Source organism: Polyodon spathula, chromosome 19 (genome assembly GCF_017654505.1).
Source record: "Polyodon spathula isolate WHYD16114869_AA chromosome 19, ASM1765450v1, whole genome shotgun sequence".
Lineage (NCBI taxonomy): Eukaryota > Metazoa > Chordata > Actinopteri > Acipenseriformes > Polyodontidae > Polyodon > Polyodon spathula.
The window spans coordinates 9,675,890-9,703,790 of NC_054552.1; the positions used below are offsets into that span (position 1 = coordinate 9,675,890).

General features: G+C 38.2%; 1 protein-coding gene across 2 annotated transcripts in view; it reads right to left on the minus strand.

Annotated features, from left to right (window-relative positions):
- ptpn5 (protein tyrosine phosphatase non-receptor type 5) overlaps window positions 1–27,901 on the minus strand; it is a 41,607-nt gene that overhangs the window by 3,003 nt on the left and 10,703 nt on the right. Inside the window, exons 2-13 of one of the 2 annotated variants that reach the window (XM_041218083.1) lie at window positions 26,039–26,132; window positions 11,596–11,799; window positions 10,268–10,387; window positions 9,636–9,731; window positions 9,302–9,540; window positions 8,314–8,500; window positions 7,108–7,192; window positions 6,226–6,305; window positions 5,446–5,583; window positions 3,584–3,694; window positions 2,845–3,005; window positions 329–442 (exon numbers count right to left, since the gene is read on the minus strand). In XM_041218083.1, coding sequence (XP_041074017.1) covers window positions 329–442; window positions 2,845–3,005; window positions 3,584–3,694; window positions 5,446–5,583; window positions 6,226–6,305; window positions 7,108–7,192; window positions 8,314–8,500; window positions 9,302–9,540; window positions 9,636–9,731; window positions 10,268–10,387; window positions 11,596–11,766 — 1,502 coding nt within the window. In that variant the 5' untranslated portion in view covers window positions 11,767–11,799; window positions 26,039–26,132. Of the gene's footprint in view, window positions 1–328; window positions 443–2,844; window positions 3,006–3,583; window positions 3,695–5,445; window positions 5,584–6,225; window positions 6,306–7,107; window positions 7,193–8,313; window positions 8,501–9,301; window positions 9,541–9,635; window positions 9,732–10,267; window positions 10,388–11,595; window positions 11,828–26,038; window positions 26,133–27,901 lie in introns of both variants that reach the window. The other variant, XM_041218084.1, reaches the window with a different exon arrangement.

A 27,901-nucleotide genomic window follows, 5' to 3' on the forward strand; every position in this document is an offset into this window, starting at 1 on the left:
ACTAGATGTGGTCAGTATTGGTATGGCTATATTAAAAAAAAAAAAAAAAAAAAAAAACTGAAAAGCAGACAAAAAAAAGAATAAGATAGTGTCAGAGAGAAAGAACTACTAAGATAGCTGTAATTAACAGGAGATAAAATGTGATATAATATCATCACAATTATTTGGGTAATCTTTAGGCTATATCCTGCTGAAATGTCCAATGCAAATGGGTTTGTGGTCCTGATAAGGTGTCCAGTGTGTGTTCAGTATATGACAGACTGGCTCCTTCTCGTGTGTGATTGGGGCAGTACAAAGGACTACTGTCCATTCACACTGAACCCCTTACCTGTTCAAACGCAGCTGGCAGGTGATCCTAAGAATGTCCACGACCCCTTCGTTCTTTAACTGTTTACAGCCAATAGTGGTGGCAATGAAGCAGCCTGTTCGTCCAATCCCTGCACTGAGAACACCAAACAATACACAGGGTTAAACTCCGCTGGCAGTGCATCATGGGACATCAGCTATCAGCTTCTCTTACTGTTCCATACAGCTCATGCTCTTGGTCATGCTAGTCAAGGTTATATATGGAAACTCTCTATACATTATTATCACTTGCAAGTTGCAACACCTCACAAACAGGACAGGTTTATGCTATAGGACGGTGGGTGTTGTCTAATGATATTGCACCATTTTTATAATGAATAAATGGCCATATCTCAACGTACTTTTTCAGAAAGGAAAAACAAAACAAAAACACAGACATGCATAGAGGGGCTTGTACTGTAAGTAGTCTTATATTTTGTTTTTTGATATCATTTTATAATTGCAATCTGTGCTTTTTCCTTTTAGAAATGAGCTAATAAAGATTTAAATGTGTTGATGGTCTAACTGATATCACACCAGAAAAAAAAAAAAAAGGTTTATTGGAAGTTGAAGTAATGACCTATCAATAGCTTCAAACACTCAAAATCAAAATGAATTCCTTAAAGTTTAAAATAACAATAATGATCATCAACAACTGTAGTAATACTGATGCTGAATGCAGTGCACACTGATTGCATAACATTACTTCTGCTGGTGCCCTTGTAAACTAGGAGTCACTGTTGTAGCTGCTAGCTTGGTTGTGCAGAGTGGCTGTTCTAAACTGCACTAGCAGAGGTCATTGATTTGCCTCAGGCAGGGCCTGACTCACCCTTGACAGGCTGTGTACCTGTCCAGAGAGAGGCTAAACCTTACTCGCTTGCAATGAATAGCTTGAGGGGACCAGTAGGGTTATCTGCTGGTTTTCATAGCGCTAGCTTGAGAGCAGGAGGGCAACACTGCGTGCAAGACCCAGTGAGACTTAGCATGTAAAATAACGCTGAGCCGATGTGTCGGGAAGTGGTGCAGGAATAGGTAGACTGAATTACTTTCTTGCCACATGTGAATTGACAAACTTCTCATGCATAGGGTCAAAACACTAATACCACAGTGTGATGAGTCATAAGATACTGCTACTGGTTATGTGTTACTAATCTATACAAATATATTCTGTTTATTATACAGTTGCTTTATAACCCAAGGCTAGCTTTGAGTTAGTTTAACCTGCTGAGAAATCATTTTGGTTCATTTTTTAACACTGATCCAAAATGAGATAAACAGCAGTGTTTTTATGTACTGTGCATTCAAAACTATAAGCACATTTTACAGCCCTATATGTAAATGTACTACAGTCGTACTACATCAGTTGTCTATATTAAGTGTTCTGCGTTTAAGGTTTATTCCGAATTTTACCGAAAAATTACGGTATTGTTTTTTAATTGGACACCAGTTTTTACTGTGGTTCTCTGTCACTTCACAAACACACTATCACCTGATTCTGTTCGCCAATCAAAGTCTGATTTGTTGTGGCAATTGCTGGGCGTAGTAACTACTAGCTTGATCAAAAACTAAATTGAAATACATGGAAATATAATATTTTTAGTGGATGAGGAATGGGGAAAAAATGTAAATTAGTTTATGAATATTCAAAAGAAAACTAATGTTTCGAAGTACACAAAAAGCAAAAATAGTAGAAGTGGGTTAGATGAGGCAAAGGATGCATAACTCTGCAAATACTGCTGCATTAAACTAAGACAACAAAGTGAACTGAGAGACAAGCAACCCATTTATGTGGCTTTTACACAAGCTTTAATGAAAACAGAGCACAGAATGACTGTTAATTAATTTGTCAGAGCACTGTGCTTTGCTGGAGAGCCACTGTTTATTGCAGAAGTATGTATTGGTGACTTTGTGCGACAGTACTGTCTGTCCATCAGCTAAAACACTGCCTAACGCCGACAATCTTAATCGTAAATATATGACAGAAAATGGTGCTGCTTTAGTTGGTAAATTTATATGGAATGCATTGATTTTGACACGTTTCCCGATGGCTTGCACCACCCAGTTCTGTCAATTTTCTTTTTTTTTATGATTTCAAGGCTTTTTTTGTGCTGATGTCATGTTCATACCTTCTGTAGATAGTACTTACATCAGCACAGCAATTCCCCAAACTTTCGCAAAGTACCAGCTAACTTGGGAAAACATGACTTCGAGTTATACCGATTCTGCTCATCATACACGCCAGGGACATTATTAATCAGAAACCAGAACTGCTACGCATCACATTCCACATGTAAAGTGTGTATACTGAGATCCCCCCCCCCCCCCCCCCCCCCATTTTTTTCAGAATTTATCTCTATTTTAATATATGTAAAAAAAAAGAAAGATAAAAACCAAAAAAGCAGAACACTATTGATATTATTCTACTTGAAGTGCAGAGCCTAAAGTATAGTTTTACTTAAAAAAAAGTGTGTGCAGCTCTAGTCATTGTTGCCACATTACCTGCAGTGGACAATGACTGGGCCGCTACCCTCTGGAGCCTGTTGCCGTGCCTCCTCCACATCTTGCACTAATTCCAGCAAAGGAGGGGCCTTGTCTGGGGTCTTCTGGTCTGGCCAGGACGTGTACCAGTAATGACGTAGGCTCCTCTCCTCTCCCTCAAACTGTCACACAAAACACAGGCAACCAAAACAGAACATAATGGGATTTAGCTGGGATGCAGGCATTCATACCAGAAATGTTCTTACATTTTTTGACAAAGTGTGTCTATCAGACGTGCATACTCAACATATTCAACCCCTCCTACTGTTGCTTCATATATTGACATCCCTGTTTAGTTAATTGTCTATTCTTAATATATGCAACTGATGTTAATGAGAAAGCTGTTTCACAGAACTAACACTACCATTTTCTAGTAATGGCAAATGACTGGATATCTATTGCCCATTAGCTTAGCCCACTTGTAATATTTCAGACACAATAATTAAATAGATTGCCTGAAAGCTTACAGGGACTGATAATTAAAAAAAAAAAAAAAAAAAAAACATTTTAGCTCAGCTTATTATTCTTAAAGGAGAATTATTTTTACTTAAATGAATAGTTTAATTTGCAGTCTCAAAAGAGCACTGTAGTTTTTTTTTTTTTTTTAAATAAACATATCCAACACCAGAACAATTTCAAACCATGCCCTGTTAGATATGTTTTGTATAATCTGAATACACTCCCTTGAGCCATCACATACCTTAAGAGTAATATGTCTTAGACTGTAGTCGTCTGCTTGTATGACCTGGTTTACGATAATCTCGATCCCTTCGTAGGTCACCTTCTCTTCAGGCCAGTACACCGTGCATTTCTGTAAGGAACATGGGGTGCTGTAGTTATTCTAATGCCATCGCTTATAGCCATTCTCCTGAGTGAAACAACCACAGCTGTATTCTGTTTATATAACAACCTTGGAAAAGAAAGAATATTTGAACCTAAATTAAACTTTTTAGAGAATTACTTTCCTTAGATCAAGCTCTGCAACTGATTAGCAGTACAGTCTCATTTGGAGCAGTGCCATTCATTCGTTGGACATTCTGTTGTTTGTTTTGAATAAATGCAAAATACGTATCAAAATGAGATCCGTTTAAAAAAAAAAATGACATGAAAAAGTTATTTAATGGCTCAGGACATCTCTGTAGTTCTCTTTAAACCTATTTGTTAGTTGGTTTTAATTTGAAATGACCTCATAGCCAGGGTATAATCGCAACACGGCAATCCAGGGTGTGTGGGATATCACTTGGCTACGAGGCGTGGTGATATTCCACAACACCCTGTCGTGAAATATTGCTAAATAAAATATCTGTAATGCCAGTTTAAAAATGAAATTGCTTGTAAGATGTATGGTAGGAATTTGTTATGCATGTAAAAAAAACAAACTACTAATACATACTTTCTGCGGTAACAAAATAAGAAACTAGTCAAGCGGACAGTTGTGTTGCTGCAAGAGGATGCATAATTCACAATGATAGATCCCTACAGGCTCTGAAAGAGATATTCACAGCTACATATAATATTTATCTGGTAATTACACAGAGTTATTAAGAACACATTGTAGCATGCCTTTTGCACAGTCAGTTTTAATAAAAGCTTTACATACTTTTTTCATCGTGTGCAGGACGCATTGTTGCAAATTTAAACACAACACCTTTGAGTAGGTAGTAAGACAGACATTGTGGAGTTGCTGCACTACTAGTTGCAATGTTATGCATGAGATGAAACCCTGAAGATTCTTATTTTAATCATGATTTACAATAGCCCATTTCATGAGAAAACAGTGTTCAAAAACAAAACTCTGAATGCTATATTTGTTTTACTAAATATGTAACTACGCAGCAGCAAGTAGTGGAACAAAAGAGAAGGTAAAAAAATAAATGATATATTTTTTTATATATTTTTTTTAAAATAAATGTCATCGTTAATATTAACATACTTAAGGAAGTGTGTTTAAATTTAAAATGGTAGTCAAATTACAGTTCATATAATTTTTAACAGTTTAACAATTTTTAATCGAAGGAATTATTTAAATGAATGGAAAACTTAATTCTTAAGTCATATTATTATTTGTAATTGTAAAAGATACAATTAATAACTGCAGTTAGAATTACTGGTAGGCATATTTATATTCTCGTGGTTGTCAGGAGGTTATGGAGGCCCAAAGAGTTGTTGTCTAAGAGCTGCAGGGTTTGGAATCTTGTTCAGCCAATCAGAGAGCTCTGCTTGCTCAGTCCATTTCAGAATTAATTTTATCAACCTGTCTTTGGTTGTGAATTATAAATCATGTATGATTATAATGTAGTCCTTAATCTCCATTAATGATTCATCATAATTCCAGTACTTCTTACCTTGTGTACATAATTTTTATGTTTAATAGTAGTTGCTGAGTTCAATTTGTTTTTTGTGATTTATAATAAATGAATGTATCATATTCTATAAGAAGACACATTTTACACAGCTTGCGCAGCCTTGCAGCGCACTCACACACAATAAGACAATAAATAAGAAACCGTATTAAATTGCATAGATTCTGTATGAGTGTAACGCAGCGGCAGAGGGCTGTACCTCGTTTATTTCATCGATGTTTGTTATTATGACAATGATGGGCGATCGCTCCTGCCACACCATTCTCCAGAAGTCGCCGACAGTGTTTACTGTGGGTCCCTGAGTAGCGATATACACCTTCTCCTCTTCTCCATAGCCCTGGGGGGACAATCAGACCTCCTATCTATCAGTTTGTGCAGGTTTAATCCATAGTGAAATCTGATATTTATCACTTTTCTAGATTTATCCACCATACAGAAATGTTCTCTGCTAAATATAAAAACAGTTTTTTATTCATATGTTTTCTTTTAATAACATGGCCCCATGGCACATAGTGATGGAGAAGCAAATATCTTGGGTCATGGATGTTACATAACCTCCCGCTGCTGATGGAAGAAAGCCTGTTTATGGACAGATTGGCAACAAGGTTTCAAAGAGTAACATACATGTCCACAGCTGAAAATATTTATGGAATTTAAACAGTTTTTCAATCAATGCAGAGGTTCCAGTCCAAGTTTACACGTGTTTCTTGAATGAAAAGATAAGTTTCCAAAGTTTTCAAAAGAACCCTTGGCAATCTATGGACACCCATGGATCCTAAAACTCCAGAATGAAAGCAAATTGAAAACTATAGAAAAATGTAGTAAACAGTCACTATTGAACCATACAACAGTATAAAACAGGCCCAGTTTTGGAAACACTGCTTTTATAGTAAGACAGTAGTAACAAATCTTTCCAGTCTCAGAATCACATCTCAATGCAGTGTCTCATTCAAAATGGGAAAAAAAAAATACTACCAACCCTTATATAATTAGCATTGATATATGTACTGAGGAAATCGTCTTCATCCATGGATTTAAGGCACACTCTGCTATGCGTATCTGAAAGACAATGTAATAAATATTCTTTTAGAAAGATATAGAGGATACTCCAAATAACACATCGCTCCTTGAAAGGCTGTGAATCTGTAACGAGTCTTCATCACTGTGTGTCGATCCAGGGGAAGTGAACCAACTACAAGACCACCGTGTGTAACCGGGATCCTGAGCTCAATTGAGGATCACCGTGTGTGTAACCAGGGTCCTGAGCTCAATTGAGGATCAACGTGTGTATACCGGGCTCCTTGGTATTTAAGAACAGGGATTTGTTTAGGGGATTTTAATCCCACCTGTCTAACTGAGTGTCAGGGAGAAGGCTCCTGGAGTAGGACCTCCCTTATAGTGGGAGCCACGCTGGGCTGGTGTTTAGGCCAGCTTTTGTTTTATTAGCAGTGTTTTACCCCACTGTGTTTTGTTTTGCTTTTTTGTCTCCAGTTTGTGTATGTCAGCCCATGCTCTACCATTGCTGATATTGGCACATGGTTGTTTTTGTTAAATTGTAAAGAAATCCTGCAAGTTTGCATGGAAAATACAACCTTCAGTCTCTCTCCTGTCTGCCAGCCCTATCATCCCCCCTATTGCAGAGCTTCATTACCCAAATATTATCTTGTCATTATGGATTGTTACAAACATGTAACTCATCTTCAATAAATAGGTAATTAAATATTAATTAAATTGGTATTCACGCCAAGGAAAATAAAGATCGACAACTTTTCTCCATTGAATAAACATATTGAAATGTTAATGATCAATATTGCAACAAGACTGGAAAAAAAACTGTTTTACTACCTTTATTGTCACTTACTTGGGAGAATGGTTTTGTATCGGTTCTTCCTCACTATACCTGGAAAGCTGTATTCCTTTGGATCAACAAAGTTCATTGGGGTTTCCTGATAAAAAAAAAAAAACACAAAGAAATATAGAAAAAGGACAAGTCAAGAAGACAGTTAACACTTCAGCTAATACCTTTCATCAGTTGTATTTTAGCATTTGCATCTAAATATTAAACCATTTAGCACAAACATCCCATTACTATTTTCCTTCCTTGAAAAGTATTTTACAAAAAAACTACAGTATTTTTTTTTCTGCGAACAGATAGGGCAGTTTATAAATGGGTCAATAAATCTGGAGGGAAATACCAGAAAGATTTATATAGAATTAAAGACTTGTGGTATTTAAATCTGATGTGGTCTGGATTGTTAAGATAGACCACAACAGGCCTCATTCTTCCAATAACCCCGTTGATAAAGTGGGATTCAGTCAAACAAAACTACACAGATAACAGTGCAGTGACTGCACATTTACAAGCCTGAGCCAGCAGGGCTCTCCCTGGAAAGATGGAACTCCTTTAGAAATTAAAGTCAGATGGCTTTTCATTAATTTTTCACTCCCTCCCATGGCACCCCCTTCAAAGTGGATTTCATTAATCAGTAATTCTGCATCTGATCTTGCTGTAGCAAGATGTCTTGGCCATGGCATCCTGTTCGTTGATAGTAAAGTAAAGTCATGGGAAAAGATCATCCTAATGACAAGTTAGTGGGGGCGCATTTAAATATGTGAGAGGGGCTTCCTACGGTACGATTAAACATAACTTTTGTTATGTTCTTATTTCACCCTCGGGGGAAAAAAACAAAACATGTTCTCATTCCCACTTCAACTGCAGAGGAAGTGCAGGATGCTGGGGGGGAGTCTTGAGAACTGCCCTTTCTATAACATTTGTGGAGTCTTACGTAAATTCTTCCTGCGATTGTAATCGATGAATTATCTGATTGTCCTGATTTCAAAGTAGGTCCAAACAAATACAGAAACAGAGTAGCTGAAGCCCATTTTCTCAATAGTGTCACTCAACGTCAAACAGCTTATATTGGTCTGCTATGCCACTAAACCACATACAATGCAGACTAGATAATTTTTTTCTCTAATTTGACATTCTCCAGTTTCTGTAATGTGTTATTTGTACTGTACCCCTATTTCACTATTAAGCATGGTGAAGCAGAGGTACTGTACTCACAAAGAACTCAGCCTGCAGTGTGAAGGAGTCCATGGCTCTCTCGTGCAGTTCCCTGGTGCTCAACACGTTGGAGGCTTTCTGGAGGTATTCCCGGGTACACTGCTCTCGGGGAGACAGCATGGAGCCGTAGGGCTCGGTGGAGCCTGGGGTACACATATCCAGAGTGAGGGACACGTTTGAACCCCTCCTGAAAACAGGAGACAGAGATACAGCACTGCAGGAAGACTAGGACACAACAGAGCATCTAAATTAACTCCTGGTTAGTTAGTTTTTTTTGTGTAATAGTTTATGAATCCATTATAAACAGACAATAATGCCTCTATAAATGTGTTATAAAGAATGTTAAAAATTGAGAAAGATTTCTAGTAGAAACATTTATTAAATAATCTTATATGTTTACTTTAGTATGACTACATATTTTACCATTGAGGGTTTTATTTTTGTAACTATGGATGAACACTACTACTACTACTACTACTACTAATAATAATAATAATAATAATAATAATAATAATAATAATAATAATAATAATAATAATAATAATAACAGCCAGTCATGTGAAATTAATATCTATAAGAAACTGTTGGAGTAGAATGGGATGGAAATGTGCATTTAAAATTTTATTAGAATAATCTGTTATTCCTTGTTAATAACCATTGGCATGTTTATAGATCGGTCAGTTTTATAACCAGGAAAAAAATCTCACTAAGTTAGATCCCTGCTTAAAATTCTGTTATTTTTAACCAAAAACGCAATAAAACTGTTGTTCATCCTTTTTCAGGAAATAAAATCATCATTCTTAAAAAAATTCCACAGCACTTGTAGTTGGCAGCTGTAGATTTGTTTTCTGTTGACGAATTATGCTTTCCTATTGAACAAGAGAATTATATAACTACTAGAAAGCAGATGATGAGTTATTAGTGGAATTATTTTACAGCATGCTTTGGCTTTGACACAGCAGGGAATGCAGCCTCGTGCTATGCTAACCTTTCTTGGAGCCCCACTGGTTGGACAGTGAGTGTGGCTGGGTCTGTCTCAGGCTTCATGTCCATGCAATAGTCAAACACAGGCGTCTCTGGCACTGGGTCCATGTCGAAGAAATGATCCTGCTTGGCGTCAGTCCACTCCGAGTAGGTGAAGGAGGGCTGACGGCTCATAGACTGACGCCTGTCTTCAGGATAGGGATGTCCAGGGCTGGGAGACAACGTTTTTAAACAGTATAGAATCTGTGGAAACAAGCTGGGTTACAACAGATGGGAAAGAAAAAAGTTTTGCCTTGAAAAAAAACAAAAAAACAGAACAGGTTGGCCAATGTGCCTACCCCAATGCCGATGATCACTACTCCTAGAAAAACTGTGGCCAGCAGAGGGCTCAAGCTCTCCATTTTCCACAGTTCCTTCTGTAAGTGTGGGGAGTTCTATAAAAACAAAACAGAAAAAACACAGGTGATACTAAAACAGGCAATTACTGTCACATTGCAGTCTTTGAAAAGGTAATGTTCGTAAAGTCAAAGCAGCTTCAGGTTTTTTTTTTAACTGTACCCTTATCTTTTAATGATGTTTTCAATAATGTCGTCATCAGTTACTTGTGTTCTAGTCGGTGTTACACATATCTATGGCGGTCAGTATAACTCCACCTCAGAACTATCTATATTACAGTGTTTTTAGAGCATTCATCTGTAAGTCACTGTGCAACTTTCAAACTTAAAGAACATCAGTCTACATAGCTATTTCTACCATGCTATCTGAAAAAGGAGGAAGCCAAAACATTGTAGCTAATTTTTAAAATAGTGAGCGTTCAGTTTATCAATTTCTGTCTTCTTATATATAAACTGTTTTACTCTTTAAATCATCTTCTTTAATCTTTTCTCTCTCAAGGAATATGATTCTTGGTTGAAAAATACTTGATATTTGTTTCATGTGGTTTTGCTTTATTATAAAAATACACACTCACCGCCTCCTGCCCTAAAGAATGTACCTCTGCTGGTGAGACCAGGTACTGCAGAAGATCCAAGACTTTGTGTGCTGCAGAGAATGCACCATGGCCATTGTACATGTACAACATCCACACACCCTAATAAAATAATTGCATGGACCTATTAACAACAGTCGTTCGAAATATGGTTGTAAAACAGGTATGTTAAAGATAAAAATATGATCCTTTAAATATACACTGCTGTACAAAAGCCTTAGATATGTTGCATTTTTCTACTCTGATGCATTATGAGCGTCAACAATTTACTCAAAGCCTCCTCTACTGTTTTCTACTATTATAACAACCTTGACTTACATAAAGAAGGAAAAACATTCGGTGAAATAGCTCGCTGGAAGACCCAAAAAGCTGTCTAACAAAAGATGAGCAATACCTGAAGATAATATCCTTAAAGAATAGAAAGAAGACAAGCACTGAATTGACAACAGAACTGGCAGAAGGCCCAGGTTTTGCTGTCCATCAAATCAACAGTATGAAGGTCACTATTAAAATCAGTACTTAAAGGATGTGTTGCAGTAAGAATACCTCTGTTAAGAAAGGGGAACAAGACTAAAAGGCTAAAATATGCACAAGATCACAGAAATAAGACTATGGAACAATGGTCAAAGGTGCTTTGGACTGTTGATTTTGATGGACAGCGACACCTGTGCCTTCTGCCAGTTATCTTCAAGTATTGCTCATCCTTGTTAGACAGCTTTTTGGGTCTTCCAGTCCTGGGTTTGTCAATTACAGATGATGTTTCTCTGTACTTGTTGATTATGCTTCAGATACCACGCCTTGAAAATCGAGTGATGTGAGCTATTTCACTCAATGTTTTTCCTTCTTTATGCAAGTCAAGGTTGTTATAATATAGAAAACACAAGTGGAGGCTTTGAGTAAATTGTTGATACTCATAATGCAGGAGTAGAAAAATGCAACATGTCTAAGACTTTTGCACAGCAGTGTATATTTTTAAGTTTTAGTTGATAGATGGTAGTACTGTACAATTACTGATATTTGTTGTACATTTTTATTATTAAGCCTATGTTAAAATATTACAGCTGTAATTAGTTTGTTTAGATATTAGATCTAAGAAACATGTATTTACATTGTATGCTTGCAATGTGGACTTTTCTTTTATATACATTTTGAAGTAAATTATCCATGCCTAGATTTAGTGTCCCAATCCATCTCAAATTTCCAACTGCATTTACTACTTTGGTTTATAAAAAAAAGCCAAACAAACACCTTGAAAACTTATAATATGGTATTTTTTTGTATGAACAGTAATCTATAAGTAAAATGTCTACCAGAATTTGAGAGACCAGACAGAAGCTGACGCTGTAGCCCACTGTCAGCAAGGTCTTTCTGAGCTGGTCCCACCACTGGCCCCGCCCATCCTGCTGGGAACTCGAGGGTTGCTGTGGTCCTCGCGCCAGCTCCTCCTGTGTGTCAGTCTGGGCTGGGAGGCCCGTCATCATGCTCCTCTGTCACCACCACTCACTGGGAAAGACCTGCCGTCACCAAGCAAAAGGAAACAACCTGTCAGAAACAGCACAGACAAGAAGGAGTGGGTAAGACTTAATCTTGGGCCCTGTGACTCCCTTGACCCTAACTTACTCTCACACACACTTTTTTAAAATATTAAAACATATTTAAGCTTTTGGGAACAGTGTGCATGAATCTGACACAGACCTGCACTTTCAAAATAGATTTCTATATTATTTATTAATAATAATAATAATAATAATAATAATAATAATAATAATAATAATAATAATAATAATAATAATAATGTGGATACTCTACTGGTACTTTGACTTGGCATTCATCTATGCTTTTTTGAAAACATTGTTTTGCCTGGCTTTTTAATATACTGTGAAAAATATCTATATTGTGTTGAAATAGACTTTTTAATAATATGATGAATAGTTATATTAGTTCTCAATGCATATATTAAATTACTATGTATAATAATAGACACATATTTGAAGAGTAGACCCATTCTTTTTTACTTCTTCTTTTGGAATAATGCAATGTTCTCAATGAATTGATTATTGCTAATCATTACGTCTTCGATATTCCATTGTTGCTAATTGTACGTCTACCAGCTACTCTTAATGAAAGGATGGGCTCTGTTGTTTCTTTGGAAGTGACAGAATTAACCAGTTTCATTTATTTTTCTTTTCTTTCTTTTTTAGCTGTCAGACAGCTCTTAATCCTTCGCATTAGCCCGTACGGATCAGGACACTACTGTCATAGATTTTCGTTTGCGTTAATAACTGCCCACCTTCCTGCCATTCAAAAACAAGTGTGGGAGGACTTTCATTAGCTCCCTTCCCTTTCAACAAAACACAGCACGGTTAATCTCTCACTGTTTTTCACAATGCCATTGTCAATTTAAAGGTGTACATTTATTTATTTTTTAACCTCTCATTAGCATGACAACATTGTTAATGTTTTGCTTTTTGTTATTTTTGTTATCCAGTCTCTTTTCTTGCTTTGACTCAAACAAAGTCCCTTCCTGATAAATGTAATCTCATGGGGCCGTTTTTTCAGAAAATGTTATCTGTATAATAATGATCTGGATTTTGAAATCCTATAATTTGTGATCGAGATTACTTTTCACTGGATCGTTTTTTATCTGTTTTTTCACTGCTGGATTACATTTATCTAGATTACAAATAATCACAATTATGCAATTCGTTTTTTTTTTTTTTAAGTAATTTCGATCACAGTATGTTATAGATTCTTCATATGTTTGAATAAAGCCTTGCTGTCCGTGGAAATGACTACTACATACAATAATGCATCTAGAAAGCATCCATCTGAGAACGACAGAATTGGGGCTTAGCTTCAGAGACTTTTATTGCCCATTGGAAACTATGTGGGCTTTTTTTTTTATTATTCTATTTTTCTAATACTGCTTTAGTATCTGTTATCGCCTCCGTTCATGGGTTCTGATATATGTACATTAAGCTGTAACTCCTGTGAAATGTATTTGGCATTTAGTGCTCTTCAATTTGTGGAAGATTTTATTTGAAAAAAGTGCTCTATTGCAAAAGGTTTCTGATCTTGAAAATCGAATAACACTTGGCCAGTGTTGAATACTGTGGTTGAAACCGACAAAGTCCCCGATTCTAATTTTTTAAATGAGGCTGCTCCTTAACACCACAGCTTTATTGCAGAAGCGTATGTCTAGAGGGACCTGAGAAAAAATATATAGTTGAATGAGGATTGGGTGACCGCTAGAAAAGGTAAGAAGAGGAGATGGATAAGTAGTCACAATACAGAGGAGATCAAATTATCTAACAGATTCCAAGCACTGAGCAACATTGGCGATGTGTTGACTGGCAATAAGGGGGGAGGTCCTGTTAGTAGGCGACTCAATTATTCACCACAATGACTCTATGAGCATAACTGTTACCTGCCTTAGCAAAAGCTAAGGACAATCAAGAGAGTGCACATTATTAAATAATCAGAAAAAAGAGGTGGTCGTTGTACACGTAGGTGCAATTGAGATAAGAAATAGGACATCTGAAGTTCTAAAAGAGGACTTCAGATCATTAACAAAACAACTAAAAAGGTCAGGATACAGAAGTATCTGTTATTGGTCAGCTGAATTAGGCTGTAAATGTGTGGCTAGCTGGCTGGTGTGCTCAAGAGGGTCTGGGTTTTATAAATATCTGGGACTGTTTCTGGAGAAGAAATATGTTTTATAAGCAGTATGGACTTTATCTAAGAGGTAAGCAGGTTAGCTGCTAATATTGAGAACCACCTTGTAAAGTATTTAAACTAGGCACTAGGGGTGGAGGACCTAAAGTGAGCTGCAAGATTGAGGTTATAGCTTCCTGCCACCCCTGCTTCCCAGTGAGTAATCATAGAGGTGTGTGTTACAGTAATCTTACTTAAATTCCTATTATCCCAGCTCCGTCACTTGCACATTGACGGGACTTTTCTATGTTTATGCTTATTTAATGTCAGGTCTCTGTCTAATAAGGCTCAGTTAATTAGTGATTTTATTCAGGATTACGGGATTGATATTTTATCATTAACTGAAACTTGGCATGGACCTAATGGCAATGTCTCACTGATTGAGGCTTCCCCACCTTACTATTCTTTTTTTCTGAAAACTTGCTCTACTGCGCGGGGAGGTGGACTTGCGACTCTTTTCTATAGAGAACATAGAATTAATCAAGTTACTGTCCCAGGTTATTCATCTTTGAACTGCTAACATTAACACTAAATAGTGCACTGTCTGTTCATATTGTAATTATCTATCGACCACCTGAGTCAAACCTGTTCTTTTTAGTTGAATTTAGTGACTTGCTATCCATTATGAAGGGATTCTTCTACTGAGTGATTTTAACCTACATGTTGATACAGAATCTGACTCTGCTTCTGTGGAATTTATGAGGCTACTGGATTCCTTCGATTATAGCTGTAGACCTGGTAATCTCTCTTGGTTTAGTTGTTAAAAATGTATTAACCACAGATCTCACCATTTCTGACCATCTTGCTAGTCTTTTTGAGGTCAGCATACCAGTAGCTATAAAATCCATGGAACGTACACTTACATCTTGGGATATTAATTCCTTAACTGCTGGTAAATTTTCTGATATACTGAGTTTATTATCAATGCAGGAGGGCTTATTTGTAGATGAGATGGCGAATACCTACAACACCTCATTGACTGGTATCTTAGATTTTGTAGCGCCAGTCAAAACTCGGAGGGTGTTTTTAAAAAAAAAAAAAAAAAAAAAAGCTCACTGTGGTTTAATGATGCTAATCGCAAATTGAAACATGAGGGTCGGAAATTAGAACGGAGATGGCAGCTAACGAAACTGCTGTTTCACTACAATATATGGAAGGACCACCTGGCTAAATATAGGAAGGCTCTGGCATTGACCAGATCTAACTTAAATGAAACTAATAAAAATAATCCTAGATATATTTTTGCTACTATTGATAAATTATTTGATCCTTTTAACTCTGAATGGTGTATCTGAGAAATGTCAATCTGGACAGTCGTGCTGCACATAGTCCAGAGACAGCCCTTGTCAAAGTTATAAATGGCCTTCTGATAGACTTGGGCTTTCCATCAGTTCTAATTCTTCTTGATCTAAGTGTTGCTTTTGACACCGTAGACCACTCCATCTTATTAAATCGGCTCAAATACTGTCTGGCCTTGTCTTATCTTGGTTTCAATCTTACCTATGTGATAGGTATCAATTTGTCTGTTGGGGAGGAAAAATCAGCATTGACCAAAGTTGATTGCGGTGTTCCACAAGGTTCTATTCTGGGTCCACTGCTATGTTCATTATATATGTTACCATTGGTTGAGATTGTTAGGAAACACAGTGTGAACTTCCACCGCTATGTGGATGACACCCAGCTGTATTTGTCTTTAAAACCTGGTGATACTTCTGTCGGGGTGTTATTTGCTGCTTGCCTTGCTGATATCAAGTGCTGGATGTCTCAAATCTTCCTGTTGTGGAATTCAGACAAAACAGAGGTTATATTTGTAGGCTCCCATAACCAATTAATAAAACATGTAAGATTGCATGAGTTTGGCCTTAATAGTCATTTATCAAATCCTAAAACTGAAATAAAAAACATGATTTATCATTTGAGTCTCATATTAAGAAGTCTCTAAAGTATCCTTCTATCACTTGAGAAACATAGCCAAACTGAAACCTATTATCTCTTCATCTGATGCAGAGAGACTAACACATGCCTGTGTTGCTTCAAGAATTGATTACCGTAATGCACTCCTCTCTGGCATCCCAAAACATACGGTGTCCCGCCTACAGCTTGTTCAGAATACCACTACTAGAATTTTGACTAAAACCAAAAAAAATAGCATATCACCCCTGTTTTAGCCACCTTGCACTGGCTTCCTGTTCATTATAGAATTGATTTTAATTTTATTATTATTAATCTTATTATTGGCCTATAAAGCCTTGAATGGAGCAGCACCTAACTATATGCAGGAGCTACTGACCCCGTATCTCCCAAATCGTACTCTTAGATTAAAAGAAGCGGGGCTGCTTGTTGTTCCCAGGGTCAATAAAATCAATAAGGGAGGGAGGTAGGCCTTTTTCTTTTAGAGCCCCTAAACTATGGAATGCACTACCTCCATGTCTTAGGGAAGCTGGGTCTGTGGGTGTTTTTAAGTCTAAAACTTAAAACACATTTTTATAAAATGCCATTTTTATCTTAGTGGTTTTAATGCAACATAATTGCTAGCTTTTAATGATTATTTTTGTATCATTATCATTATTTGTATATTTTGTATTTTATTGTATTTTTTATGTACAGTGCCTTGTGATACTTCGATATGAAAGGCGCTATATAAAAAATAAATAAATCTGTCCCTGCCAGCAATCACAGGTGTGGCCACTCCCCAATTAGGTAATTGAGTGTTAATTGGGGATTGGCCACATGTATAAAAAGGAAGCACAATCCTTTGTTGGAGGAGTTTGTGCTGTGATTTTTGTATTGTTTTCCCAAGACTAATGCCTAGCCTACAACTGTGTTGTTCTTTTGGTTTAAACCTTTTATTTTGGCCCTCATTCCATGTTTTGTTTGCTCCTATTTGTTTTTGTGTTTAATAAATGGGTGCTCTCCTGTCACAGTTACATGAAAATAGTAACTAATCAAATTATTTCAAATTAATATGACTGGAACTTATCTTTGAAAACCTAACGCAAATGTTTTATGAATGTATGATAGCCAATAAGAAGCTTGTAGTAATATCAAATTATAAGAGCCTAAAACAGACAGCAACCAATCAGAAGTAAGCTCATTTTCAAATACACTGACCAAGTATTGCCCTACACATCAGTAAGCTAAACTGTTTCTTCTGCAGTACTAAAATAAGCTGAGGAGTGGCTGCATCTCCTTGTTCTGTGGCTAATTTCAATCAAACCTTTCTAGAGGAGCAGTATGTATTTATGTCCTCCCATGTCTGAAAGTTTGATTGAATAGTTTCATGGACCAGAGAAAATCTGCAATTCAGGAACAAGGTTGAAGTTGTTAAAATTAACAAGATAGATTTTTAAGAGTGATAAAATTTTTAAGAGTGACACACGTTCGGACATACGTCCACTTCCACTAAATCCCCTAATAAGCATATGCATCCCCAGCAGGGCATGATATAAAGCAAGGAAACTGATTTGAAATCACTGCTACTCACTCATCTGTGAAGGGTAATCTGTATCTATAAAACAGCAGTATGATCTGTTCTGTCGATGAGTAATTTCTGAGAGCTTATCTACAGTAATAGCAGTCTCTCCCTCCCCCTGTGTGACAGCCTGCACTCTCCCGGTGACTTATCACAGCACATTCTGATTCATCCAGGGAACTCCCACCTCTCACCCCCATGCAACCACCAATCAATACGAAGCACGGCACAAGAAAAAGGATCTTATCAACAAATTACAGTAAGAGGGGCATTGTGGTATTGTGGTAGGTTCCACTGTGGTAGTGGTCTATGAGGATATCCCTAAACTCGAAGGTGATCCCCATTGAAGAAACGTCAATACATGTACCTGGCAATCCTTCAGTGATGCTGTTGGACAAAGGCTTACTTTCAGTGGCATAGATGAGGACAGTATACAGTTTTATTTGTCATGTGTGTTCCTCTCTTCTCACAATCAAGTGCTGGTTCGTGATGTTTTAGATGGAAAGCCTTTGACCTCTGGTAGCCAGCCAAGCTATACACTTAAGTGGGCAGCCCTCCTTCATATCTCCACATCATTATCCCTAGTTTAACCCCTGGGAGCCCAGCTGTTATGTAGGAGGGTTCGCTCCACCACAGTAGTGGATTAGATAGATTTGTATATTGTTGATAAATGAAATACTACCATTGCTATCACAGTACAATATGTCAATATTGACCAATTCAATTATTATAATTATTGATTTTTGGGTAACATTTTACATGAAATGCCTTTAATAACATTGCCATTACACTGTAGTAGCAGAGTAATTGCACACGTGGTTGTGTTGTTAGAATGCAGCAAAATGCTTAAAACATGTTAGTTGTTAGAGTCTAACTGTACACATGTAGTTATATAGTACATTACTATGTAACCGTCTGTGCAATTACACTGCAGTTGGAGACAGTTTCAAATGATATAGATATTTGTTTTTTCAATGTGGTGAAACAAAAATAACTTTAAACTAAATCTGTTACACTATTACTCTATATGTTACACTACATATACAGTACAAATCCAAAGGCTTCCCACTGTATAAATACTATTTTATTTCTATGAAATCGTGGAGTGGTGGGTGGGAAATAATCACACTGAATCAGTGTCTGACTCATGGCAGCATAGTGTAAAGTGCTGGGGTGTGTTTAAACCCTGATGGAGTTGATGAAGGTTAATAACAGTGCAGAGGGCCTGTGCTTTATTACTTTTCTTTATTTATTTACATATTTGCCTGAAAGAAGACACATGCTGTTTGAAAAGCTTCTCTTTGCCTATAATTACCATCCTTCCATGATATTTCCCTCCTTAAGCGAGTGCCACCAGTGATTGAACCGGGTTCAATCAAGCTTCATTCTCCCCTGTTTGAACCACGTTCAATCAAGTTTAATTCTCCCCTGTTTGAACCAGGTTCAATCATGCTTCTCTCCAGTCCTTGAACCAGGTTCAATCAAGCTTCATTCTCCCCTGCTTGAACCAGATTCAATCAAGCTTCTCTCCAGTGCTTGAACCAGGTTCAATCAAGTTTCATTCTCCAGTGCTAGAACCAGGTTCAATCAAGCTTCATTCTCCCCTGCTTGAACCAGGTTCAATCAAGCTTCTTTCCAGTGCTTGAACCAGGTTCAATCAAGCTTCTCTCCAGTGATTGAACCAGGTTCAATCAAGCTTCATTCTCCTGTGCTTGAACCAGGTTCAATCAAGCTTCTCTCCAGTGCTTAAACCAGGTTCAATCAAGCTTCATTCTCCCCTGCTTGAACCAGATTCAATCAAGCTTCTCTCCAGTGCATGAACCAGCTTCAATCAAGCTTCATTCTCCCGTGCTTGAACCAGGTTCATTCAAGCTTCATTCTCCTGTGCTTGAACCAGATTCAATCAAGCTTCTCTCCAGTGCTTGAACCAGGTTCAATCAAGCTTCATTCTCCCCTGCTTGAACCAGGTTCAATCAAGCTTCATTCTCCTGTGCTTGAACCAGGTTCAATCAAGCTTCATTCTCCCCTGCTTGAACCAGATTCAATCAAGCTTCTCTTCAGTATTTGAACCAGGTTCAATCAAGCTTCATTCTACCCTGCTTGAACCAGGTTCAATCAAGCTTCTCTCCAGTGCTTGAACCAGGTTCAATCAAGCTTCATCTCCTCTGCTTGAACCAGATTCAATCAAGCTTCTCTCCAGTGCTTGAACCAGGTTCAATCAAGCTTCTCCCCAGTGCATGAACCAGGTTCAATCAAGCTTCATTCTACCCTGCTTGAACCAGGTTCAATCAAGCTTCTCTCCAGTGCTTGAACCAGGTTCAATCAAGTTTCATTCTCCAGTGCTTGAACCAGGTTCAATCAAGCTTCATTCTCCCCTGCTTGAACCAGGTTTAATCAAGCTTCATTCTCCTCTGCTTGAACCAGGTGCAATCAAGCTTCTCTCCAGTGCTTGAACCAGCTTCAATCAAGCTTCATTCTCCCCTGCTTGAACCAGGTTCAATCAAGCTTCTCTACCGTGCTTGAACCAGGTTCAATCAAGCTTCTCTCCAGTGCTTGAACCAGGTTCAATCAAGTTTCATTCTCCTGTGCTTGAACCAGATTCAATCAAGCTTCATTCTCCCCTGCTTGAACCAGGTTTAATCAAGCTTCAGTCTCCCCTGCTTGAACCAGGTGCAACAAAGCTTCTCTCCAGTACTTGAACCAGGGTCAATCAAGCTTCATTCTCCCCTGCTTGAATCAGGTTCAATCAAGTTTCATTCTCCCATGCTTGAACCAGGTTCAATCAAACATCATTCTCCCCTGCTTGAACCAGATTCAGTCAAGCTTCTCTCCAGTGCTCGTAAGAAAGCATCTGGTTGCTGAGGCAACTGCAAGCTCTCCCCATTAGTGGTGATGAAGGCTAACTGAGGGAAACTGAGCCAGTGAAGGACTCTTCACTACAGAAATCAATCTGATTCTACAGGAACATTGCGAATGCATTCAGAGTACAGAACAACAACAAATATTCTATGGTCAAAAAGGTTAACCCCTCAAGTGCAGTCACCCCATACAACCAGACTGTATTACTCTGCGCTATGGCAACATTCAGTCACTATTTCAGATGAATGCTGATATTTCCCTAGCAAAAAATATCCCTGTTTTTAAGATAAAGTTTGTCATTATGGGCCTCTTTGAAAAGTAACACCTCCCTTCGAGCCACCACCTCAAGCTATCGTCAATAGCCAAACACAAGCCTTGTGCTTGCAAAACATGAGGGGCCCAATATTCGTAAGGTTTGCGCACCGCGCAGAGGAGTATGTGTGTCGCAAATGGCCGTTGTGCCGAAATTGTGCCAAGTTGCCATACTCGAAACGTCCTTTTGTGCGTCACAATCCATTCTGTGTTGTGCAGAAATAAAATATGGGGAATATGGGGAGAGTGGCTGACAATATGTGTGATCCTGGTATATTTGAAGGTATGTGCCAAGCACAAAACCTGGTTTGTGACATGCAGAATAAGGACTGCTTGTAAAAGGACTGCGTTAACTCCGCGCACACTACCATTCCAGCACTGACTACAAACAGACAACAATGGGAAACGTGGGTAGCATGCAGCGTGACCGTCGACATGTGGATGTGAATGATGCAAGGCACACCCAGCAACAGCAACCCTGACATAGGCGAAGATATGCTGAAAGTGTGCACCAGCCTCGGCACACATATGAGGACCTCAACAATGAGCAAGTTGTGTCCAGGTATGGTCTCAACTCACATATGCCACATGCTGAATGATGACCTGGCCAGTACAAACCTGCGCTGTCATGCCATGTCTGAGCAATTGGTGTTATTTGTCTGTATGTGTTCCTGGCTACCGGGACCTTCCAGGAGGTAGCAGGTGATATAGTGGGGATCACCCAGTCAGCCGTATCCGCCACCTCGACTGGTTCACAACCGCATTGCTGCGACGTGCTGAGGAACATATTAAATTCCCCAGTGCCAGAGCAAACAGTGAGGAGATAATGCAGGGTTTTTATGAGGTCGCACACCTGCCGCACGTGGTAGATGCAATTGACTGCACCCATATTGTTATCTGGGCACCTGTTCCAGTTGTCCTGTTCTATCAGGATTCCAGTTGTATTGGAATAGTAGGAAATTTGAATAGCTATTCCATGCCATGTAAACAGGGTATTCCTGTTCGTATATTAATTGTATAAATACGTCATACACCCATCTTGTGGCCCATTGCTTTAATTGGCTATTCCATAGCTTGCTGTGCATTACGGGTGAGGGGTGGGCAGCTGCAGTTAACGTTTTCCTAAAATCAGAGCGGTGATACGATCAACGAATCAAAGACCTGTATTTTCTCTGCAGCAATCCAATCATAAGTTAGCTGAGGCGGGACAAACAGTTCTGTTAACTGTAATTTCTGGCTGTTTTTATGCAGCTGTCCAGTTTGCTGAATGTCGGTGTTGCTAATTGTACAGAGACCGTTCATTTATTGAGAAATCATAGTAGGCTACAACTAACATTTCTGGAGCGTATTTAGAATGAATTATGATTCTTACAAAAAAGTGGCATAATGAAAAAAATCCATTCCAGCGACACTCAAAACCTTACAAACGGCTTAATCATGATGTTCAAATGGGTGAGTAGAATGAATAACATAACGCATTTCTGTGTATTGTGTATATAAAAATGCTTGATTGATGTTTACTTTGCAGGTGAATGACCTCGTTACCTCTACAAATCAGAGAGTGTGCTACCACAGTTAGACTTTGTCATGGCCCGACTTATATATATAAAAAAAATCAATCAGAAAAAAGACAGTATCCAAAGCCTTTTTTTATTTTACTTCAAAAACATACAACTATGTTGGATCAGCTGGGTTTAAAGAAACCTCTATAGTATTTCCTTGTGATACAATACTGTCCATATTCAATAAAACAGTAGTGTTATCAGTACATCTCTGCACCTAGCTATGGAGCCAATTGTGTATTTGAATGGTCCGTATGTATGTGTGCACGATATATTGTCTCGTCTGCTGTCATATCAGTACATACTGTGGCAACACCAATGATAGCAGCTTGTCGCATTTCTAATGGTGACTGTCCATCATTTTGCATTCTCGCTTGGTTGTTGTGTGCAGTTGCTATATTGGTAGCGAATGCTCAAACGGTTTTGCGAGGCACAAACAGATTTGTGAATTGCTCAAAAAACTGCTATATTCCAATGTCTCGCAACTTCTTTGTGCCGTTTTGGAATATCTCTCATTTTGTGCCAAAGCACTATTTTTTGGCCAGGCACAAATTCAGCGAGGGGATTGCGTGAAGATCGAAGATCAGGGCCGAGGTGTGTTACTCATTCCATCCAGTGTATTAATGAATATGATTCATCCCTGTATCTGTGAAATGGTGCTGGGGAGAGACCTCCTTCAGGATAGCAGCTGTAGCCTCTTCAACATGCTTCTCCATTTAGTTTTTTCTTCTTCTTTTTTGTTGTTGATGAAATTCAAATCCAATATCAAATTATGACTCCTGGGACGAGGGTGGTGAGCCCTCTGGAGGCAGAGGCAGGGGAAGATTAGCTTTCATTACGCCCACACATAAATAGCTCTCGCCACTTTTCAATCACAAGCCCTATTCAGACCCTCTTTTTTTGTCCTTGTGGATGGCCCTTCCCTTCTCGCTATTGTGCAGCTTAGTGCTTTCTAATTACAGCCAGACAAATAAACAGACACAGATTTTAGTAGAAAAGCAGTGTCTTTCCTTGTCGTGCTTAGCACAGGTCTCTTGATTTTTATAGATTGGTTTTGTTCTTGTGAATTTAAAAGGTAACGTACAGGTTCTGGATTGGATTTAGTCCAACCAAAGTGTCTTTACACTATCCATATAGAATAGTGAACTGTCTTATCAATGAAACAGGTCTCTCCCCAGGCATTAGCCTTAACACAAAATTTCAGACCTGTTCTTTATACCTATCTGCTAATTAAATTAGAGCCAGGTGCAATTCATCCTGGCTTACTCACGTGGTTTTCCTGAGGGCGGAGGTGTGGGTGTGACCCAGAAAAAAAAACTTTGATTTTTAAAGAGTTTTTGCGCACTTTTATTCAAAAATAAATCAAACAAACAAACACCTAGCTCCCTTGGAGCACTAACTAAACATTTGCAGGTCCCTGGCTAACACACAGGACAGCTAAGCTGTTTACCTGACATAACACGACAACAAAACATTAATTTTTATAAAACCAAACGTAGGTTTTAAACAGACCTTATGACTTCCAGTCGGAAGCTGGCTGCTTTCCTTAAATACCCTGCACCTGTCTGTAATTTACAATGACAGCTACGTGCACAAGATAAGTAATAAAACAATTAACACAAATACTACAATTAAACAAACAAATTAAACAAAAGCACTTCAACTAAACAAAGTGTGCATTTTCACATGTTTTTTTTGAGGCAGGGAGGAATCTGACCCTCCCCCTGCCACCTTACACATCCTTCCCCCTGTCTTTACAAGACATCGGCCATTTAATGGCCACCTCCCTCCACCCTTAAAAGACCACCCACCCTCAAGTCCCATCTCCTTAATCTTCGCCCTCCTCCACGGGCGAACTTGAGGGTGGGTTGGTCCCTCCGGTGCTTCCAGGAAGAGACCAAGAAACAGCGACGAGGGACCCCACCGGGCTGACTGGGGCAACTGCAATGACGGCCGGGGAACAGGTGGCTGCAGCAACGGGCAGAGGTCCGCTACTAGGGACCGGAGCAGCAAAGTCCAATCACCTAGGAGGAGCAAAGCAGTGACCAGGGGGAGCACAAGCAACATCTGGGAGCAGCTCAGCGACATCTTGGTGCTTGGGAAGAGCGGAGTAGGGGACCAGTGGAGGAAATGTGGTCGGTGGTGCAGACTCCTGGGCTCTAGGTGTAGTCCAGGGAGGTCCAGGTAGACGGGCAGGGAGTCCAGGAGCAAGGGGCAAGGGACCGTACCTGGCAGCGCTGGACTGGATCTCCAGGATGGTGGTCGGGGCTGTGGTGGTGGTAGGTTCCTCATCTCCTTCCCCTCATCTGTTGCCTGTGCCAGTACCTTGCACTCTCTCGCCCATGGCTCCTCCCCTCTGGGCTCTGCAAGTGGCGGCTCCTCCCCTCTGGGCTCTGGGAGGGCGGCTCCTCCCATCTGGGCTCTGGAATCGGCGGCTCCTCCCCTCTGGTCTCTGGGAGCGGCGGCTACTGTGTTGAGCTCACCCCCCCCTCAAACATTAACTCCAGTGCCGTTGGTTCCGTCTCTGGAAGTCCCCGTTTCTCTCTTCACTGCCTGTTGCTTACCTCCTGAGCAGCAGCATTTCTTTTAATTTCTTGTTCCATGTTCACATGGTTCTGACACCATATGTGAACAGATTGGTTGTTATTTGGGATCGTGCCCTTTTAAGAATGTGACCCAGAAATAAAAACCTTGATTTTTAAAGCTCTTTCGCGCACTTTTATTAAAAAATAAATCAAACAAACAGAAACAAACAACCACCCAGCTCCCTCGGAACACTAACTAAACATATGCAGGTCCCTGTCTAACACGCAGGACAGCTAATCTGTTTACCTGACATATAACACGACAACAAAACACTAATTTTTACAAAACCAAACGTAGATTTTAAACAGACCTTATGACTCGGGCTCTTTACTCTACAGCAGCACCAGCCCTGAGTAAGCTGGCTGCTCTCCTTAAATACCCTGCACCTGGTCTAATTTACAATGATAGCAAGGTGCAGGGGTTAACAATTAAACAATTAACAATTAAACAATTAACACAAATAATACAATTAAACAAACAGATTAAACAAGAGCACTTCAACTAACCAAAGTGTGCATTTTCACATGTTTTTTTTTTTCTAAAAAGGAGCAATCCCTCGTTAGACTGGGAGGGGGACGGTACTCAGTATATAATATATAGATATATATATATATATATATATATATATATATATATATATCATATATGAATACTGTATATAAACAGTACATCAATCTATTTGTATATTCCAGATTATATATCACAATCTCTCTTCAATTTCATTGGGTTATCCTGCAATAACAAGATGTCACAAAGGGTTCCACTGGTTATTTAAAATCCAGTAACTTAATAAAGGAAAGACCAAAAAACATGTCATATAACAATTATAACTAGAGGCTATATCGAGTGTGCTTTCGCCTCCCTCGTTACTATATAAACATTAACATTAACAAAAACAGCAACTTCTGTTACTTATCGCTGACATATCATGAAATATAATGAAACGTAAACCAATGAAGGATTCTCTTCTCACAGTCATGATGGATGCATGCAGTAGAATTCATTGTGTTTGCTTTCATAAATGACTCAGGGTACATGAATAATACATGTAAATGCTATTATTGAAAAAGAAGCGGTACAAGAGACCCTGACAGTAAGTATTTTCTAAATGTATCAAGGTTTGGTAATGCTTGAAAAGGCACAACAGAAACACCTACAGAAAGAAGGTTCAGATTCTACAACTTTTGTAAACTGCACTTGCATCCTTGATCTCTGACCACCATTAAGCTGAATAAAGAAGATATTTACCATTCAGAGAGAGGATGGAGAGTACTTAGTCACATGGCAGGCTTGGGTCCTATTGATTGTGTCTTGGATCTGCTGTGGCTTCTAGTGAAGAATCCTGAAAAAAGATACCAATCACTAAAATAGAGCCATTTATGTTTCAAGGTTCTTAAAAACAGCATAATTCAAGTTTTCAGGCATACTGCATTTTTAATTTGTATTCTGTTTAACTGAGCTTTAAAGCATCGTATTATCAAAACATGAATACTATACTGTTTGTGTCCATAATTCATTGTGACTCTCTTGTGAAATAGTTTTAAAGTGAACTTCTCTGCTGATGAAAAAAGTTATCCTTTTATGTAACTTCTAGAGCAAATAATCCTCATCTTGAATCCAAAATACATATTTTTTGTATGCCATTTACAATGTGTGTCAGGTGGTGCTTTGATGGTCAGTTGCACATAACTTTGAAAGAAAAAAATACAGTGATTAATAATTACTGTGATTCAGTCAAACATTTCTGCAATTCAAACCCCAATACCAAGATCTAAACAAAAACTACTTGGAATTATTATTATTATTATTATTATTATTATTATTATTATTATTATTATTTATTACAATCTGTACTGTTCAACCTCAAATTTAACAAATAATCCATTATTTCCACTATTTGTTTTTAATAATTTGCATATAACACTATTGATCTCTTCCAACCAGAATCACTACAAGGGGTTTCCTCCCCAAAATGGAACCTTACTAAAAACAGTATGCTTCTCACTGATGGTTTTATTCCATTAAATACATTGCAACTGCTCATGAAATACTTTATAAGAACATATAACAATGTGTTGGAAGTAAACATTGATGTATGGTACACTGCACATTTTTTCATGTTAAACTCCAAACATAATATGCACATATCATGAACAGACAAATATCAGCAAAAAAAGGTTGCTTATTAGGGTTGAATGTGACAATAACTGATGTAATTTGAATTACAGATGAATCTGACAAATTCAATTGAAAATCATGTGATATTTTATATGTAGTTACATTTTTTTTACAAATATAAAATAAAGTGTTTGTCATTTCTTAAAGGAGTTTTACTTTTTAATTTAATATAATTTACTTTTCTACATATACAAATTGTTTGAATTATTCTGCCCTGAAAACTAAGCATTGTCTATATTTTGTAATTGCATTATTGTGGTTTTAATGGCATATAACAGTGTTGTGATATTATATGTGCATAATTTGACAGAACAACCTGAAGAGGGGCCTTCAGATGCTCCCCTTGTCTTTTTAAAACAATAGACATGGAGCTGTGTCTTTCACAGAGGAGGCTGTTGAAGTGATGACGTACGCAAGACAGTAACTATGGAAACACAAAACGGGGGGGGGGGGGGGGGGGGGGGGGGGGGTTAAGAACAGCAAAGCACGGCAACAAGGCAACACTGAAGGATTCAATGAAGGTGTCTGCCTCTTTAGAAACAGCACAGGTACAGAATGGAGGAGAAAACACAGTATTCAAAAATAAAATTACTCTTTTACTGTTTTAAGCAATTGAAACAGCTCTCTTAGCTTGAAAATCTGCAAAACATATCAATCCAGTATGAATTTTAGAATCAAAATTAATTTTTAGATGCATGTGAATTTAATGTGTACTTTTGTTATTTTTACTTTATTTTTCATTATGGCAATTTTCTTACATTTTATGAATGGACAGTATTCTAAATGTAGGTATTTTGTTTTCTGAAGAAAAAAAAAAATAGGATGCAACTGACAATTTCTATTGTTAGCACCAGGGTTTGAAACTTGCCCTGCACTGTCCTGGGTTTCAGAACTTCCCTGGTTTAGGTATATTATTTGAAATTATCAGAAGTT